The sequence below is a fragment of the Nicotiana tabacum genome, chromosome 7 (assembly GCF_000715075.1).
Source record: "Nicotiana tabacum cultivar K326 chromosome 7, ASM71507v2, whole genome shotgun sequence".
Lineage (NCBI taxonomy): Eukaryota > Viridiplantae > Streptophyta > Magnoliopsida > Solanales > Solanaceae > Nicotiana > Nicotiana tabacum.
The window spans coordinates 27335113-27355632 of NC_134086.1; the positions used below are offsets into that span (position 1 = coordinate 27335113).

At 38.2% G+C, this 20520-nt stretch overlaps 1 protein-coding gene across 5 annotated transcripts; it reads right to left on the minus strand.

Moving 5' to 3' along the window:
• Positions 1-433: 433 nt before the first annotated feature.
• Positions 434-20239, minus strand: LOC107811651 (glucose-6-phosphate isomerase, cytosolic). Of its 5 annotated transcripts, none has more exons than XM_075256741.1 (24): positions 20091-20239; positions 19327-19377; positions 19167-19243; positions 18817-18898; positions 18694-18741; positions 17522-17677; positions 17350-17446; positions 17199-17241; positions 16895-16962; positions 16715-16799; positions 15752-15800; positions 11263-11335; positions 11063-11123; positions 10446-10512; positions 9249-9305; positions 9112-9165; positions 8902-9030; positions 7887-7950; positions 7655-7728; positions 3165-3218; positions 3016-3084; positions 1689-1877; positions 1487-1594; positions 434-677 (listed from the first exon to the last, which is right to left on the minus strand). In XM_075256741.1, the coding sequence occupies exons 2-24, from the start codon at positions 19375-19377 to the stop codon at positions 627-629; spliced, it is 1806 nt and encodes a 601-aa protein (XP_075112842.1). In that variant the 5' UTR covers positions 20091-20239; the 3' UTR covers positions 434-626.
• Between the last annotated feature and the right edge of the window lie 281 nt (positions 20240-20520).

Below are 20520 nucleotides of genomic sequence, written 5' to 3' on the forward strand. Positions count from 1 at the left end.
CTAAAAAGTAGCTCAAGAAGTACGAATTGTCTTAGATCACATAATGAAACTACAAACCACACACTTTAACCAACGTAAGATTATAACCAGCATGGATAAATTGAGTAAAGAATATGTTTCGAATTGTAATTGCTTTAAATGTGTATTCTCTTGTTGTTCTCTCTTTTGCAAGCAAATTGAAGCCATGTCTATTTTTAATTCCCATTTTTAGAGCATGTTGGAAAGCCACAAGGGAACTGAATTTGGGTGTAATTGAGTATAATTACATAGTTTGACTTGTTTGTTTGGCCAAGTAATTACTTGGTGATTAGGGATTTGGGTGTAATTGAGAGCTAGGCATGGGCCGCATGGCTGACTGCACTATAAACCAAAGCTAAAACAATTTCAGTGAAAGCATTTAGGTAGACTTCATCTAAAGCATGAGCGAAAAGAGTTGCACAACCAAAATTCAAATTTTATTGATAGAACTGCAGCAATATATTTGCCCAGATTAGTGGCCATACAACACCAAAACTTGGATGTGACTTCAAAATTGGGTAAGTTTGCATTAGTTTATTTTTGCTTGGTGGCGAAGTTGTTGAGGCCTCCGTTAACCAGTGGTCATTGAACCCAATTCTTAACATTCCTTATATCTTTGGTAGAAGAGTTGAAGGATCAGAAGGAACATCAGCACTTGCCTGTCAAGAAAAATAATTCTAGTGAAACTTGAATGGATAGTCTCAAAATGTTAAGGAAAGCTTTAATAGAAACATCAAATTTCTGCAAGAAACCTACTTATCACCCCAAAAAAAGGATCTGCAATGAACCCTCTGTCGTGTTGTCAAGGCTAGGTACTAGGAACAAAGGACATTTATCCTGAGACTTGGGGGTGTAATGATTATGAACCTCTATCCAATTTGTTTATACCACCATATTGTTGCTAACATTTTACACGGCACTCTTACACCACAGGTCAGGGAAATTAAAGAGGGTTATGTGTAACAAACTCACGAGGCAGTCTAGAACAGTTTATACAAAATCATCCGAGTATTAATGTCCGCAAAAAGAAGTCTGAAACATTGGAACTAAAGCATAAAAGATTCAACCAAAAGGGGGATGAGGGAGTGGATTGAAGGGAGATCAATGCAGCGTGCCATCGCAAATTAAATGACTTCAATTTATTCTCTCAAAATGAAGACCATGTCGTAGTAGTCATGTTAAGGTATGAAGGTACTATGGACGAAAATTGTTTCGTGTTGCCAAAGAACTGAAACATGTTTCACATGTGCCTATTTTACTTGAAATAGAAAAGGCTTTTATTTTCTTTTTCTTTTCCAGATAAAGCTTGAAACTATCAATCTCATTTACTAAAGTGAAAAAAAAAAAGGCAGTCTAACTTCAATGCAGCAATCTATATAATTTGCTGGGAAACCGTAGGTAATCTTGTTGCCCAGGATTCTGAAACTTAAGTTTTCCCGCTTTTGGTCAAATGAAATCAGTGTTATACCTCGAGATATGTTGTTATCAATGTTTTGGTGCTGAAGTTGAAGCCTTCAACTGATTCCCCTTTCTTACGAGATGCATGAAGTTGCTTTCTGACTTGACTTGCAAGAGACTGCAGAGGACATTAATAAACAAGGAAGCCCGACATCATATTAGTATCGGAGAATGTTCATTTACTCAATTTTAAAACAATTGCCAAGAAATACCTTTCCTAGTTCCACACCCCATTGATCAAAAGAATTGATACCCCATACAAAGCCTTGAACTGCAACTCTGTGTTCATAGATGGCCAGTAACTGAACGAAAGGGAAGAAAGTGGCAGGTAACTTGAGATTAGGGATTGCAAGAGGAGGCATGTTTGTCTTCACACAATGCTCACAACTGGCAGATATTATCTTGATAAAACACCATAATCAAACAGGAAACTCTTTCAGTGTAGCATGATGCCAACCTATCCTCACACCTGTGGGGATGTGAGGGTGGGGCATAATTTAAGAATGTTGAGCATGATAAGAAAATAGGCAGTTAGTCACTTCAACAGCTCGAGCTTTATGAGTAGCTAGTGGTTTATGATTACAATAAAACAAGGAAAGCCCTTCATCCATTGTTGGTCCAACCATGAAGGGAAATAGAAGTCTTTGAATTCAATCACCTTAATATATAATTTGACAGTTGATAAACTTCACACCAGAGTGTTGAGTTGCAAGAAGCAGTATCACCCTGTGCAGTGGTGTGAGAATATGCTAATTATCTTCTCTGACAGAATGATTTGGTTAGTACAAGTATACATATTTCTGCCTTTAGCCTCTTCTCCAGCTGCAAAGAACTATGGCGGAGATCTTGGGACAAAGAAGACGCATAGTTCCAATGCTGCGGATCTACAGGTTAGTTTTCTCACAAATATGCGGCTCTCAATCTGACTTGCAACAAGCTCCATCCCTCTGCATCTAGTTATTTATATTCCTTTCTTTACGGGCAACTAAAAATGCATGTGTTCCAACTTGAGACTTTCTATCAGGAAAGGGATATACTGTCAAGTCATCCATTGAGTTTAAATAAGAAAGTAAAGAAAGAGATTGGAAGACTTTACATAGACAAGCTTCGCATGGAATTTTTTAAGGAATTAAGATACCAGAATACAAGATTCTGTTGGTCATTGTAAGTAGCAATTTATTAACCTTTCAGTTAATTAGGTATATCGCGCTCATTTCCAATTATAAAATTTCATTGGCAAAATTTATCTGGCAAAGTAAGATATCAATCAACCTCAAACGAATCGCCTTGTTGATCTCTTTCAAATGCAGTAGGCTCTTCCTTCTCACGCTTTACCCAATTACCCCTAAGCTCTACTACTCTCAAGAATGTAATGACAAACAAATTCATTTGAAAATCATTGATGCAGTTCAAGAAAGGTAGCACTGAGTTTGGCACCATCAATTATACAGTGGTACAAACTCGACGCATAGGACATACCGTGTCAGTCAATACTCAGAAAGCACTTGTAAAAAAATTTAATGATCTAATATCTCATACCTGTCCAATGTTGTAAGCATTCAATGATGGAAGTAGTATACTTAGAGAAGGTCTATTTCCAGAAAACGTCTGCAAGATATTGGAGGAGTTTGAGAAAAGACCACTGAATAAAGCACAATATCATCAAATAAGAACTGCTAAGGAATTACCTTATGAGAAACAAGATGCTCGGCAACATTCTCCTTTTGCAGCTGCTCTGGTGTCTGTGAAGAAAGTCAGTACTCATAGGTGATTTGATACTAATAAATCTTCTTTGATCCTTAACCAATGTTACAGAATGAATGTCACATACTCTTATGTAATGTACATGGTTAGCAGAATTATAGGGATTCACAGCAGATTTATAGGATCTCCTTTTTTATTCTTTCTATAGTTAGGGCTCTATGTACTTGTATATATACTTGTTACTTCTTGGAATAATATACAATGAGATTGCTCTATTGTTTCTATATTTAACACGGTATCAGAGCCTCGTTAGAGTTGGGGATTAATACTTTGCCGGAGTTGATGAGCGTGAGTCTCAAGTGCCGACATAATTTTTTTCACGGCAAGGCTCTGCCCGATGACGCGTGGCAGCGTGTGACACGTCGGTTTTGTATCTAGCTTTCACTCGCAAGATTACTTCTCTGTTTCTGGACAAACCGTGGTGGTTCCCTGACCAACAGACCACGCTGTTCTTGTTTTGTTATACTTGGAAGAATCTGTGAACTTCTCTCTCTCTGTCAGATCTGACAGTTTTGGTTCTCATCTCACTTTGGCTGATTTGATTTTTTGATTCAAAAACATTAGTTATTGGGGTTACTCTTTTACGAAGTTCTACTGATCACAATCAGAATTTTTTTTTGATTTGGTTCTCTGATTTGTGAGCTCTTTTCTTGATCTCTATGGCTTCTCTGTTTTTTAGTGCTTCGATTCTCTAATTGGTTTATTTTAATTTCTTAATCTCGGGAGAACCAGAAGTTCAGGAGAAAGCAAAGATTGTTTCTTCATTCTCATTTCGATATTGTTTTTTGTTGTTTGAAGAAAGTGGGGACATGATATAATTCTCTTTGACTTACTACTGTTTGGAACTAAGCTCTATTGGAGTATTTTTAGTAGAGTTTTGCTGGTTTTCCGTTAAGTTATTTTGATACTTTTGGTTGGGAACATAACGGGAAACAATAAGCAAGGAGGAAATAATGCTACAGCTCCTAGTCCAACAATCTTCCAACTATTTTTTCCAGTTCTCGATCACACAAAGCACCCTCTACCGTTAGAGTAGCGGATGGATCAACTTGTAGCAGTGTTGGATCTGGGACTGTTAAACCAACTTCCTCTATTACTTGTCATCTGTATTAAGTCTACCAAACTTGGCCTTTAATTTGATTTCTTTTAGTAAAATCACCAAAGACCTTAATTGTTGTGTCGGTTCTTTCCTGATCATTCTTTGTTTCTAGATCTTACGACGAAGCAGGTTATTGGTAAAGGATATTTATCTGGTGATCTATACATCATTGATGAATGGGAGTCACGGTCTGTTGCATGCTCTAGTGTTGTATCTCTTTTTGAAGCACATTATCGATTGGGACATCCTTCTCTACCTTTGTTGAAGAAGCATGTCCTCAGCTTCAGAATATTTGCTCATTGGATTGTGAGTCATGTCGATTTGCAAAACACCATAGTCCAGGGGTAAATAAGTGAGTTGAGTCAGCTTTTGAGTTAGTGCATTCTGATATTCGGAGATCATGTCGTGTTGCTTCCAAAACTGGGCATAAGTATTTTGTCACTTTTGTAGATGATTTTCTCGAATGACTTGGATTTACTTTATGAAGAGTCGTTCAAAAGTGTTTACTCACTTTTCTGCCTTTTGTACTGAAGTCAAAACTCAATTCAATGTTTCAGTGCGTATTCTAAGGAGTAATAATGCTAAAGAATATATGCCAGAGTTATTTCGGTCCTATGTGAGACAACATCATATACTACATCAGTCTTCATGTGTTGATACACCTTCTCAAAATGGAGTTGCTGAGAGGAAGAATTGGCATCTACTTGAGACAGCTCGGGCACTTCTGTTCCAAAAGAAGGTTCCTAACTAGTTCTGGGTTGATGCGGCCTCTACGACGTGTTCTCTGATTAATCGCATGCCATCTACTTTGCTTGGTGGTAATGTGCCTTACGGTGTTCTTTTTCCAAACAAGTCATTATTTCCGGTGGAACCTAACGTGTTTGGATGCACATGTTATGTCTGAAATGTTCGATCATCTAAACTTCGCAAATATCTGGTGTCAACTGATATGGTATTTTCAAAGTCTACACAATTCTTCTATGCACCTCCCATTTCTACAAGTCGGGGACAAGAAGATGAATGGCTAGTATATCAGACTACGTGTGCTTTGACAGAGCAACCAGATGATGTTCCTCCATCTCCTAGTTCTTCTATTGAGCACCAATCGACTATTGTGCCTTCACCACCTACTCTAACTGTGTTAGCAAGACCGCCAATCGTTCAAGTTTACTCGCGGAAGCGAGAGACAAATGATACATGTCCTGCAATAGTTCCTTCGTCATTAGATCCTCCTCCGCCGGATCTTACAGAGAACCTTGACCTTCCTATTGCTCTTCGAAAGGTATACGTACTTGCAAATCCACATGTTTCATTGCTAGTTTTGTTTCCTATGACCGCTTATCCTCTACGTCTAGATCTATGATTGCTTCTCTAGACTCCATCATGGTTCCCAAAATAGTGAAGCAAGCTTTGAATCATCCTGGATGGTATGATGCAATGCTTGAGTAAATACATGCCTTAGAGGATAACCACACGTGGGTGGATTTACCCAAGAGAAAGAAACCAGTAGGATCTAAGTGGGTATTTACAATTAAAGTTAATCCAGATGGTTATGTGGCAAGACTTAATGCCAAACTTGTGGCTAAAGGGTATGCTCAAATTTATGAGGTGGATTATTCTGACACCTTCTCCCTGGTTGCCAAACTCAGTTTTGACTGCTTATTTATTTCTCTAGCTGCTTCCGAGAATTGGCCTTTACATCAGTTGGATATCAAGAATGTGTTCCTTCATGGTGGTCTTCAGGCGGAAGTGTATATGGAGCAACCATCCGGTTTTGTTGCTCCGGGAGAGTATGGAAAAGTTTTTCATTTGAAGAAAGTCCTTGTATGGCTTGAAGCAAAGTCCTCGAGCTTGGTTTGGCAAGTTCAGTGAGGTAGTTCAAGAGTTTGGGCTGAAAATGAGCAAGTGTAATCACTTAGTCTTCTATCGGCAATCAACAGCTGGCACTATTCTCCCTGTTGTATATGTTGATGACATTGTTATCACAGAAGTGACAATGCGGGGATCTCTTCCCTCAATCTTTCCTGCATGCTAGGTTTCATACAACGGACTTGGGCCTGTTGAAATACTTTTTGAGAGTAGAAGTAAATAGAAGCAAGAAGGAAATTCTTTTGTCACAGAGATGGTATATTCTTGACTTGCTTGAAGAAATTGCAAAGTTGGCAGCTAAACCATGCAGTACTCCAATGGTTCCTGGTGTGCATCTTATGAAAGACGATCGCAATCTATTGGATGATACAGAGAGATATATGAGGTTAGTTGGGAAATTAAACTACCTCACTATCATTCGTCTAGATATTGCTTTTCCAATAAGTGTTGTTAGCAAGTTCATGTCCGCACCAACGACCAAACATCGGGAAGCTTTAGAATAGATTTTATGTTACCTGAAAGGAGCTCCTGGACTTGGTATATTATACTCGAATTGAGTGTTTTGCAGATGATGTTTGGGCTGGATCCAAAATTGGTAGAAGATCTACTACAGTCTATTGTGTCTTTGTTGGAGGGAACCTTGTATCGTGGAGAGTATGAAGCAAAGTGTTGTATCTCGATCCAGTGCAGAATCTTAGTACAGAGCTATGTCACAGTCTGTGTGAGATTATATGGAAATATTGAAATTGGGTTGAAGCATCTAATACCAGCAAAACGCTGGTGTGACAATCAAGCTGCCCTCCACATTGCGCCAAATCCGGTGTATCATGAAAGAATTAAGCATATTGGGGTTGACAGCCATTTTATTCATGAGAAGATTTAGAAGAACTTGATATCCACTGGCTACGTGAAGACAGGAGAGCAACCAGGTGATTTATTCACAAAGGCGTTGAATGAAATTCGAGTTGATTACCTTCGTAACAAGCTGGGCATGATCAATATCTATGCTCCAACTTGAGGGGGATTGGTACAGAATGGATGGAGACATACTCTTATGTAATGTACATAGTTAGCAGAATTATAAGGATTCACAGCAGATTTATAGGATCTCCTTTTTTTTATTCTTTCTATAGTTAGGGCTCTATGTACTTGTATATATATTTTTTACTTATTGGAATAATATACAACGAGATTGCTCTATTGTCTCTATATTTAACATGGTATCAGAGCCTCGTTAGAGTTGGGGATTAATACTTTGCCGGTGTTGGCGAGCGGGGGCCGTAGGCAGTGGAGAAATACTTGTGGAATGTTTGGTGCATGAGATCTATTTCACAATCTCGACTTTACACTAAACTGTAACTGCTGTGAGATCTGAATCTTGACTAACTATTCACGTAAATGGTCGGGAACAAGACATTAAAGTAAAAAGTAGGAAGACTATCTCACCTTCCCATAAGCAAGGGCATCTGGCTGCGCAAAGAAGTTCGACATGAGCTCATCATGGTTGCTCACCACTTCATCTGAAAATGAGTTGCCCAAAATTAAGAAAGTGGAAACAAATGGACAAAGCAGCACACTACAACCTAGGTGTCAACATTTATTGCGTCTTTGTCTGTAAAATAGGAATGAGAAACAACATCGAAAAAGAAGAATAGAAGAAGTAAGATGGAATTTGTACCTTTCAGGTAAACAGGTTGCTGACTCTTAACAACACCAATAAAATCACAAGGAATAACACGACCCTGAAAATTCCAGGAAGATGGTATTCAACATTCAAGTGCGATTGTAGAACACTAAACATACCAAGATTAGATACATGATCACTTGTTTTACTGATAATGATCAGAACACAATAGTTATTCAAGGAAGAAGCATGGCCTTCCAAGCAACACTTCCTCTGTACCTTTTATGATATCTCAAAGAGTACAAAGCTGAAATATATAAAGTTAAGGAGACATAAAACGAACTATTATCATCAAATAAGTAACCAATTACTAAAATCCACTTAGACAACAGCCTAAAGCACCACCAGATCTCCATTCTTCTTTAACATTGCCTTTTGGGGTTGGTTGTTTGGGGCGGCTGTTTAGTCTTCTTGGGCTGGAGAGCTAGGTTAGAGTTTTGGACCATCCCCGCTAACCAACCCTAGAATATCCAAATTGACATCCTTCAATTGCCACATCCCTAAAATAATTAAATGAAGAGAACCAAAGCACCACGTGATAATGCCACAAGACACACACAAATCTACTCCAAAATCGAATCATGTGACAATATTACATAGCATGTTAAACTTATGGCTTGTTGGACAGGAATCCAAATGCAATTCTCTAATAACCTTGTATGTACTTTTGAGAGGTCTTCTTCAGATTATATCATTAATAAAGATATCACTAATATGATTTAAAAGATTATTAGTTCAAGCAAATGAACAATATTCTTTCAGAGGCTTTTCACATGAAATATTTTTAATGACATAATCCCCACCTTGAAAAACAAAATAACATAAAGCTCCTGAAATTACAGTTTAATTAAGTTGAGCAGTATTTAGATGAAGATTTAGTCAACAAACTGTAACCATCAACACATCATGAACAAGAAAAGTTTGACGCATGTTACCTGCCTAAATCAAGTACAAGATGGGCATAATTTCAGAATAAGCATGAATTGTTGGCACCGGAAATTTACGCTACCTGGTGAATTAATTGGTAAAAGCTGTGTTGGCCATTTGTCCCTGGTTCACCAAAATCAATTTCACCAGTCTCATAAGGAAGAGGGACACCATCAATAGATACTCCTTTCCCATTACTCTCCATACTGACCTGAACTCAATCAAATTTTGGTAAAAGTTGCAAGTATGGCATCTGGAATAAAATACAAGCAAACAAGTTAGAGTAACATGCCTGTTGAATATGAGGTGCGAATTTCTCTAGTGCTTGAGAATAGGGTAATATTGCCTGAAATTGTCCAAAAGGTTCAGTGTAATGGTATGGATTAGTCGACCAGACGCCCCCGACTCAAACAGAATGATAATACTCACTCGTGCTGAATATCCAAGGAAAGAAACATTCCACACACTCAGCAAGCCTAATAGCACCTGAAACAATGATGTGATATTAAGAAATCAAGCAATTGAGTTCAATGATGTGATAATAGAAATCAAGCATCTGATGAGACAAGCAGAATAAAGTCGATATCAGCAGAACAAGGCTTGGGATTGAGGCGTAATAGGTGTCATATTGGCAGAGTAATCCAATAACTAAAGGTACAAATGGAACTGCAAAAGAATCTTTACAGGTTCAACTAAGACGAGAACGGGGAAAAAATCGAAAAATAAATCTAAGGACAATCTATTGCATAAAGAATAAAAGCATATAGCTAAAATGGCTAAGAGAACCCGGGGCCAAGAAAGCTTCGATCCTTATGAAAGGAAGAGGAAACAGAGAATTTTTAACCATAGATGAAAGACTTCAGATTCCCTAGCTCAGTAAGAATAATTAGAATACAAGGACGCAAGAACTGGACCGGGCTAGAGGACTCTGTACCGTTTCCATCATCCTAACAGCAAATCATTCAACTAGAGCTTCAACTTGTATGATTGTTCTTGGGAAGTTGGAAAAAGAACAATTAGGGGTGCAGGGCTAGGCTCGATCTCGGGATAAAACATGCAATCTTATTTAACACAGCACATACCATTGGCTAGGAGTAGAATGAAGCTTCTAGTCTAAGATACAGAGGATACACGAGTAGACACGATATACATTGGTATAAGCACATACGTACATTTGCATCATACGATCTGCCAAAGTATTTATTATTTGTGAGGTTTGTGCTTTCACTTAGCCCCTCTATTGACTTATGAATTCACGGAGTACACGAAGTGAACATCTTAGAAAGCTTATAGAACTACCATTCATGAGAGAACAGCACAATTAAGTACCACGAGAGAAAATCACCAAAACATAAGTTTCTATGAAGCGTCTAGTCTAAGATATAGAGGATACATGAGTAGAGATGATATACATCGGTATAAGCACTCATACAATCTGCCAAAGTATTTATTATTTGTGAAGTTTGTGCTTTCACTTAGCCCCTCTATTTGGACTTCTGAATTCACGGGGTATACCAAGTGAATATCACGGAGAGCTTATAGCACTAACATTCATGAGAGACGATAACAATTAAGCAGCAAGAGAGAACATCACATAAACATAAGTTTCTATGAGCTCGGACATACAGGTACATTTTTCTCAAAGGGTGCTGAGTAGAAATGCTGATCAACACTGGAAGCTCCCTTCAGAAATCTTAACAAGTAGAAAGCATGTCAGAAAATTTGATAAAAGCAGTACAAACAGCAGCAAAAGAAAAAGAAAAAAAGGAAGCAGAATGAAAGACCTATTACATGCCAACATAACAATTAAGGAAACCGCTACAGGTCGACGATTAATTATTCAAGGAGCGAAATGCCCCGGTGCTTCAGATATATAGTGTTTTCTTGATGTAGAAAGATAATCCACCAAAGCAATAATGTTGGCAACCAAGACCCTACTATCAAACTAAGAAATGGAGACAGCAGCTTTGCACTAGAATAAGTACAGCAAGCCCATCACTAAGTGGGCAGAGAAGACAATGTTTTTCAGTCTCTAGCTTTTCACCATATACTCGAGGTAATAATTATGAAAAAAATATTATAGATACAACTATTAAGCAGATGCGGTTTATGCTTGTCCTGTCAGTAGAGCATGAGAAAAGCATACAATTACAAAACCGATTTAGACGTGTATGGCCAATGGTGCATGAGATATTCAAATAACAGGTGAGATCTAGGTGCAAAGATAACTTCAAATTACTTACTTCTCAACAATGGGAAATCCATATTGCAGAGAAAGAGGCAACACTCCAACTGCACTGCAGACTGCAAAAAGAGGATTAAAACAAATATATTGATAATTATCTTTTGATAATTAAGATTAAGAAAAATAATTCGATAAGTGAAAGTTGATAGAAAAATTTATGTCGCATACCAAGATACTCTTGAAAAGGAAAAGACTTACCACTATATCGACCTCCTACCCAGTCCCAGAAAGCAAATGCATTATTTGGATCAATGCCAAACTGTTCTACTAGCTGTAAAAAATTGCTACATTTAGTAAATAATTTAGTGGGATCAAACATAACGTATATTCAGTGATGAAATTTAAAATTTAGCTGAATCAGAAATCTCTAATATCCTTTATTAAGAACAAAAAAAGGTACTCCTCAATCCACGTATTGGATGGAATTCAACAGAATAAAGTTTTCTGAACCTTCTGCAATCTAAAAGAGTTGCCACTAAAAGTTCTGTTTATAACAAAGTGATAAAAAATAAGAAAGAAAACCGAAAAAAAAGGTTTTGTTGCATACACAAACTAGATATAATAGTAACACTTGAATACGCATGGCCATACTAGCCAAAGCATTTAAATGCAATTACACCTCCCTCCCTGGAGACAAAGCCCCGATATCCTGTAAGGAGCATATTCTTCACATTTGTAGGAAGAGCAAAGGATTAACGATTTACTCGCTATATAAAGGAAATTGGAAGATAAACTAGAAGAAGATGCACTATACTTTCTACACAATGCACTGATTAGGCGAAAAGCCCGTTAGGCCTTTGTAATTCTAACAGGTCATTAGTGTTAACCTGGCGATGAAATATATTCACATTTTGAGATAAAAACTGACCGATTTGGCTACACCTAGCAGATTAAGTTGGCAGTACATCAAGATTCATTTAGAGAAAATATTGGAAGTACTATAATCCCCCTCCAATTTATGGCGCTCTTTGCATTTGGGAAAGTTACAAAATGTTTAACATTCCTTTTCTATAAAAAATTCAGAATTTTCAAGAATTCAAATTCATAAAAATATCATAATTTTAAAATTTGATATGATATTTTCTCTTTCAGCTAACTTTTCAATCATAACTTTTAACATTTTCCTTCTACTAGCACTACTACTACTACTATATATATATATATATATATATATATATTAGACTATTAGGGTTGTACTGAACGATGGTAGGGTAAGGTCATCCTCAGGGGGTCAGGGCGTGGGGGGCAAGGGAGTACGAGTGGTAAGGGTGCCTCCAGGCTGAGAGTCGGGTCTTGGAACATAGGGACTTTGACGGAGAAGTCTATAGAGTTAGCAAGATTCTCCATAAGAGGAAGATCAATATAGCTTGTCTCCAGGAGACTAGATGGGTGAGAGATAAGGCACGGAATACAGACGGGTTTAAACTATGGTACTCTGGGCGCATGGGGGGCAAGAACAGGGTAGGTATCTTGGTTGATAGGGATCTCAAGAGCTAGTGATGGACGTTAGGAGGGTGAACAACAGGCTGATGAGCATTAAACTAGTTGTTGGGTGTTTTACTTTAAACGTGATTAATGTGCATGAACCTCAATTGGGCCTGGACGAGAAGGTTAAAAGACGCTTCTGGGAGGAGTTGGATGAGGTTGTGCGCGGTATTCCGCATACTGAGAAGTTTTTCATAGGAGGAGATTTTAATGACCACATTGTGGCGACGGGTGGTTACGATGGCATGCATGGAGGCTTCGATTTCGGAGATAGAAACAGAAGAGGAACTTCACTGCTAGATTTTGCTAAGGCGTTTGATCTGGTAATAGTTAACTCAAGTTTCCCAGAGGAGGGAGCACTTGGTTATGTTTCGAAGTTCGGTAGCTAGGACCCAGATTGATTATCTACTCTTTAGAAAGTCTGACCAAGGTGTGTGCACAGATTGCAAGGTCATCCCGAGTGAGAACCTCACAACCCAGCATAGAATCCTGGTCATGGATTTGGAGATCAGGAGGAAGCAAAGAAAGAGGGTTGTGTATGATCTACCTAAGATCAAGTGGGGAGCTTTGACTAAAGATGAAGCCCAGGAGTTGGGGGGATAAGTTGCTAACTATGGGGGCATGGAGGAGTAGTGGGGATGCGAGTGGTATGTGCACCGCGACTGCGAATTGCATTAAGGAGGCTGCTAGAGAGGTATTGGGGGTCTCGAAAGGCTCCTCTGGTGGCCGCAAAGGGGAGTGGTGATGGACTTCTGAGGTCCAAGATAAAGTGGAAGCCAAGAAAGCGGCATATTTGAAGCTTTTGGAGAGCGTGGACGAGGAGGAGGAGAGGACGAATAGGGAGCGGTATAAGGTGGCAAAGAAGGAAGCAAAGTTAGCGGTTACGACTGCTAACATTGCCGTGTTTGAACGTTTGTATGATGAACTTGAAGGCAAGGGAGGAGATAAGAAGCTGTACAGGCAAGCCACCGTGCAAGAAAGGAAGGCCCGTGACCTGGACGAAGCGAAGTGCATCAAGGACGAGGAAGGCAGAGTTTTGTTAGATAAGGCATTTATTCGACGGAGATGGCAGACTTACTTCCATAAACTCTTGAATAAAGAGGGGGATAGGAACATTGTGCTAGGGGACTTAGAACATTCCGAGAGTCGTCGGCACTTTAGGTATTGTAGGTGTATAAAAGTTGTGGAGGTAGAGGGGGATATGCGCAAGATGAGCAAGGGAGAGCTACCTGGCCAAACGAAATCCCGGTGGAATTTTAGAGAGCATGGGAAGGGCAGGCGTGGAGTGGCTCACTGGGTTATTTAATGTCATTTTTAGGACGAAGAAGATGCCCGAAGAATGGAGATGAAGCGCAATGATCTCATTGTACAAGAACAAAGAGGATATCCAAAATTGCAAAAACTATCGGGGTATCAAGTTACTAAGTCATACTATGAAAGTCTAGGAGAGGGTGGTGGAGCTTAGGGTGAGGAGGATCCTGTCTATTTTTTAGAACCAATTCGGATTTATGCCGGGATGTTCGACCACGGAAGTCATTTACCTTGTTAGGAGGTTGATGGAACAGAATAGGGAGAGAAAGAGGGAATTACACATGGTGTCCATCGACTTAGAAATCGCTTACGATAAAATGCCGAGGGAGGTTCTGTGGAGATGTTTGGAGGCTAGAGGTGTTCTCGTTGCATACATTAGGGCTATTAAAGACATGTATGATGAAGCAAAGACTCGAGTGAGGACAGTGGGAGGGAACTCAGAACACTTCCCAATTGTAATGGGATTGCACCACGGGTCAACCCTCAACTCATTCCTATTTTCCCTGGCAATCAACGCACTGACTCACCACATTCAAGGGGAGGTGCTATGGTGCATGTTATTTGTAGATGACATTGTACTAATTGACGAGACGCGAGGTGCTGTTAACGAGAGGTTAGAGGTTTGGAGGCAGACCCTTGAGTCTAAAGGTTTCAAGTTGTGCAGGACCAAAACAGAATACTTGGAGCGCAGGTTTGCGCAAGTTCAGTGGTGAAACTCAGGTAGTGGATGGAGACGTTAGGCTTGATTGACGAATCATCCCTAGGAGAGAGAGTTTCAAGTACCTTGGGTATACAAGGAAACGGGGAGATCGACGAGGATGTCACACATCGTATTGGGGCGAGATGGATGAAATGGAGGCTCGCTACCGGTGTTCTGTGTGAGAAGAATATGCCACCAAGACTTAAAAGGGAAGTTATATAGAGCGGTGGTCAGACCAACTATGATGTATGGGGCGGAGTGTTGGCCAATCAAGAATTCCCATGTCCAAAAGATGGAGGTGACTGAAATGAGGATGTTGAGATGGATGTACGGGCATACCAGGTTAGACAGAATTAGGAATGAAGTTATCCGAGACAAGTAGGCAAGGCCTCTGTGGAAGACAAGATGCGGGAGGCGAGAAATTCGGGCATGTGAAGAGGGGAGGCACAGATGCACCGGTGAGGAGGTGTGAGAGGTTGGCCTTGGAGGGCCAACGGAGAGGTAAAGGCAGGCCGAAGAAGTATTGGGAAGAGGTAATTAGGCAGGATATGACGTTGTTGCAGCTTACTGAAGACGTGACCATGGATAGGAAGGTGTGGAGGATGAGGATTAAGGTAGAGGGTTAGGTAGTTGAGCGTTGTCCTTGTTTGTTACAGTAGATTTAGTACATCACATAGTGTCTTTGGTGTATTCTCGTATTCCTAGACTTCTGATATTACTTGTTGTTGCCTTCGCTTCGATTTCCTAATTGCACTACTTAGTGTTAGTTTTATGTTTTCGCTTGGTTTTCCGATTGGTTTGCTTGTCATTTCCCCTTCCCTTTATTTTTCCCGAGTCGAGGGTCTACCGGGAACAGCCTCTCTACCTTCTTAAAGATAGGGGTAAGGTCTGCGTACACACTACCCTCCCCAGACCCCACCTGTGGGAATACACTAGGCTTATTGTTGTGTGTGTGTATAACATCTTAAACACTATATCATGGCAAATACTGCCATATAAAATAGAACACGAGGAGTAATACAAAGGATCTGCAAACTACGAGCCAGAAATCTTCTGATCTCTATTCTATACCAAGATACATTGTCAAATCAAGCTAAACTTGAAGATACTACTTACCACAATAAGTATGATTACAATGCAACAAGAGGTTCAAATGAGACAGAATAAGATGAGAAGAGAATATGACCGCACCTTAAGATTGGTACTAACTGCAACCATATGCTTTGCAACTGCCTGAGGTCTGAAAAATAAGAATGCCCTCCCCAGAAACGGGAGGACTGAGTCAAGCAAAGATTCATGACAACAAAACCAACATAAACATCATAAAGAAATAAGCACTGCTCAACAGACTGCAGTAGCTTCTACATGTGACCAGTATACTAAGAACACTGAGTGATCCATGCAATTTGTATTGTCGACTGTAAAGTTGAACTAGCATGGTTCATTTCCTAAGCTTTGTTCAGCTGGTAATGACAATGTCATAAAATAACACGTAGCAGGTGATGGTAGCTTGGTTGATTAATGTTTTTTCCCATCTTGCCATCTTGCCTTTCTACAGTAAAATAAAATGTGAATATACCTTGTTTGTATTGGTTTGTACTTTGTACATGCTAATAGCTAGATACCGGACAATTAGACCTTCTCTTACTTAACATTTAAGTAGAGCAAGGAATTATCAGGTTCTCTTTACCAAATTAAGACTCGTCCAGCAAAGGAAAAGTCAACAAAGAATGGACTAGTAATATATATACGTCAATAACGTCGCTAAAAGGTTAAACCAATTCGTGCACCATAAAGAAAGGGGTTTTCTTTATGTATCCTGATATCACCTCGACGAGACATTTACCAAAACTGAACTTCTCTTAATATCTTTCCAAATGGACGGAGACACCAACATTCCCTCTAACAGGGTGGCAGCTACAGGTTTTGTTAGAACCTGGACAGACAAGCAAGTTAATCTAGGTTCATGCACAAATGATCTAAGCTAACAACCTCAGGCTAACTAGTCGTTTCCCGACATAGAGGACCAGATTAAGGTCCTATCAGTGGTACTATCAATACTTCCATTCAGGAGGCACAGAATAAAATCAATTTTCGAGAAGTATACATTAACAAAACATATAAGAAGATGGGCATCGACATTGTCACACTTACCCCAATGCAGAGGAGATCCATTCCCTCAGTGTACGGGCATTTAGCATTGTCTCAGCGGTAGTAAAAGTCTTTGAGACCACCACAACTTCAAGCAAGACAAGAAGATATTATCAAGGATAAGTCCGACATATTTATGTTTCTCCATTTGTTGGAAAATAACATAATTAAATCTTAATTCACCTAGAGTTGTTTCAGGGTTCAAGCCTGTTATATTTCTGGCTATATCAATTGGATCAACATTTGCGAGACTGCCACCACAACAAAATGTAAATGTCGTTACTCTCACAATTCCTTTTCTTTAACCAAAAAAAAAAACATAGTATATTCTTTGCTCTAAACCAGAAATACCGGACCATTTAAAGCAGGGCATAACATGTATGCCAATGGTTGCAGGGCAATTAAAAGGTTACATCAGCCAAATGAGTTTAGAAGAAAACAACTTGCTCAAATCCAGAATTGGTTTAACTAATTCAGTTACACTTACAATCGCAGTTGTCGCCCTCTTGCACACTCAATAGCCTCTGCTTCTGTAAATGGTCAGGTTTAAGATTTTATTTGGCTGGCCAAAACTAGACAGCAAAGAAAGCACAGACAAACAAATAGTATTTGTTTGAATGAGAGCGTCATATACATACCTGTTTGAAGTGCTGTGTGTACAAACAAAGGGCCTAAGAAACTGCCACCTATACCAATAGCTACAACATCTTTCAATGCTTTTCCTGTGGCTCCAACCTATCAAGAATTGCCTCTTGATTAGAAACTAAGCAGTATTGTTCAAATGAATATCACTTTGACAACCGACATTACCCAGGCACCACTGCGAACCCTCTCAGAGAAGTCTCGGATCTTATCAAGAACTTGCCAAACCTCAGGGACAACATTCTTCCCATCACTATTTATAACAGCATCCCTCGGAGCTCGCAGTGCAACATGAAGAACGGATCTGTTTTCTGTACTGTTTATCTGCCAGAAAGATAAAAAGATCATGATGTCAAACCGCTTCACGAGTTGACCGGCCCTCTGTCCCAATTTGTGTGACGGTGGATTAGGCACGGAGTTTAAGAAGGAAAAAAAAACTTTTGAAACCTGTGGTCTAAAACAAGATAACTTGTGTAGCTATAAATCATCTCATTAAGCGTAAAACAAAAAATTTAAGATTAAATTGTTTCTAAAAAGGACGTATGACATTCTCTTTGGAACATACTTAAAACTTACGTATGAAACATAAATTGGGACAGAGGAGTAACTTTTCCATAGGTATCTGAGCACTCGAGTTGCTAATATCAGACAAACTAAGAATCCCTTAGTCGTGAGAGCACACTGATATAGATAGTCAATATTTGAATTACCAAATTCTTATCATTTGAAGGAGAAAATCTATTTGAGGTCCTTAATATAGACAGGACATGTAAATGTAGACAATAAATAAAAAATTTAAACAGCTTAGCAAGATACAAGTAATGCAAATATATAATAATAATAATAATAATAATAATAATAATAATAATACAAAGTGCTTAATCATTTTTCATGTAAAGGATGTTGACTTCTCATAGGACCAAGCATACTGAGAAAACTGGATTTGTGGGTGGGAAAATATTCTAGTTCCTCAATTTTAATTTTTAAGATGTTGATGATTCATTGGCATACAGGATAAATAAACATACTATAGCCATAAATTTGAGTTTAATCTAGTCAATGATGCTGAATTAAAAGACAATTGTAAGATGCAAAAATAAATTTAGTGACAATTAGGGAACAAAAAAATACATCTATCGAAGAACAAAGTTAACTACATCTATCGAAGAACAAAGTTATCTTATCCTATGATTCAACATAATTCTTTTTGATAAAATAAGGTAACTTTTTATTTGCAGATGTGTATAGTAGCCAAAACTATTCAATAAGTAACACTGCACTAGTCAAATTAATTTACACTCAACAAAGACGTGATTGATAGAAAAAAAATACTTGCTTACACGCTCTCCATTGAACATCCGATTAATCTTCTCCTTGACACGTGCTGCCTGCCTCATCAAAACAGGAAGAATACAAGATTATAACTTTCCAAGCACCTGAAAATTTTGTATAAGGAAACAAACCTCAGCTAAACTGAAGAGCTTATTCAAGGTTCCAGTAGTTGCTCGTTGTCTCGAATAATCCAGCAGGATCCCATCAAACTCCCTATAAACAAAGAATGAATCAGGCACCTCATGATCCAAAACATAATCCGCAGTCTTATTCTCCTAGAGTTACAAATAGAAACTTTTCTAATTAATTTTTTTTTTTAAATGGAGATATCTGAGGTTCAAAGCAAAAGAGCTCGTTGTTCCATTTTGAGATCTTTAGACTCGTACGATTAATAGAGTCCCTTTACTTTCCATTAAATTAGCCAATTGCTGCACCCTACAACTAGCATAGTACGGCAAAGCAGCTAGGCTAAGTATCATACATCATCATTGACTGGCATCGACTAGTGTCATTCATCAAATCACGCAAATGAGTCTTGTTAATGTCCTCAACATGAGCCTGCAAAAGCACAGAAATATGACATCAATTACATTAATTCATCTCCTAACACATGTAGCACATTTTATTGCGAGATTGCTTACTCTCAACTCCTTCCAGGGTTCAGTATCGCAAATTAAAGTAGACGATGCCATCTGCAACAGTAATAAGCAGCTATGTGGTTATAAATTTTACATTCAACATAATCCAAATTGACAAAATAATAAATTTCAAATTCAAGTATTAACAATTTTGAAGACTAATCTATCTTCCAAGGGCAGCTCTAGGGTAAGGCAAGCGAAGCACTTGCCTTAGAGTCCGTTTGGCTTAGCTGATTTAAAGTAGCTGATAAGCATTAAATGTTGAAAACCACTTTTAAGTGCTGATGCTTATATAAATAAATAAGCAGTTGCATGTTTGGATGAAAGTGCTGAAATTAATAATAAATTTCAAATTGATTCAAATACAATAAAACTTATATCTCATTTTATTTTTAATTCAAAATTGATCATATAAGACTTTTTTATAAATATTTAAATTATTTTATAATAAGCATATAATCACAAGCTATAAATAATTAATAATTTGATAATGGTTGTGAGAAAGCAGTAATCTATCTTTTAATTTTTTCAATTGTTGACTAGTTAAATTTTTTAATTTATCTGGTTGAAGCAGTTGAATCTGACTCTTTCATTAGAGTAGTATAGAGAAAATTAAAAATAGAAGAAAATAGAGATCCCCAAAGGAATTAAGATAAAGAAGAATTACGATAAGAGTTTCAAACTTCAGCATGATTAACAGATGCAAATGAATTGGACGAAGTAAATAAGATAAATGAAGAGTGATTCATAAAAGAGAGCATTTTCACCCAAATCTGATTGCTTTTCACGTGGAAGAGTTTGAGAATTCTGATTGTTTCTTGATGGTGATCGACAAAGATGTTGGGTTTTGAGTGAAGATGTGAAATGGGTGAGGGAGCGAAGTCGGCTTTATTTCGGCAAGGGTAAGCATTCTCACGTGTTTATATATAAATATTTTTAACTAGTAAATTTACTCCCACAATGATATTTATTAATTTATGAATCAATTATACACTAATAACGAACTTAAAATACCATATTTTTTCTATGAAAAAGTAAATTGTTATAAACAACATACATTGGGGAAGTGCACGGTTGACCACTAATAACACATGTATTTACTTTTAAGCCACTGTTTAAAATGTCTTTAGTATTTAGCTACTACTTTAATAAACTTTAATTGCCCGGACGAAAATACTCTTATGCTCATGTCCTTAA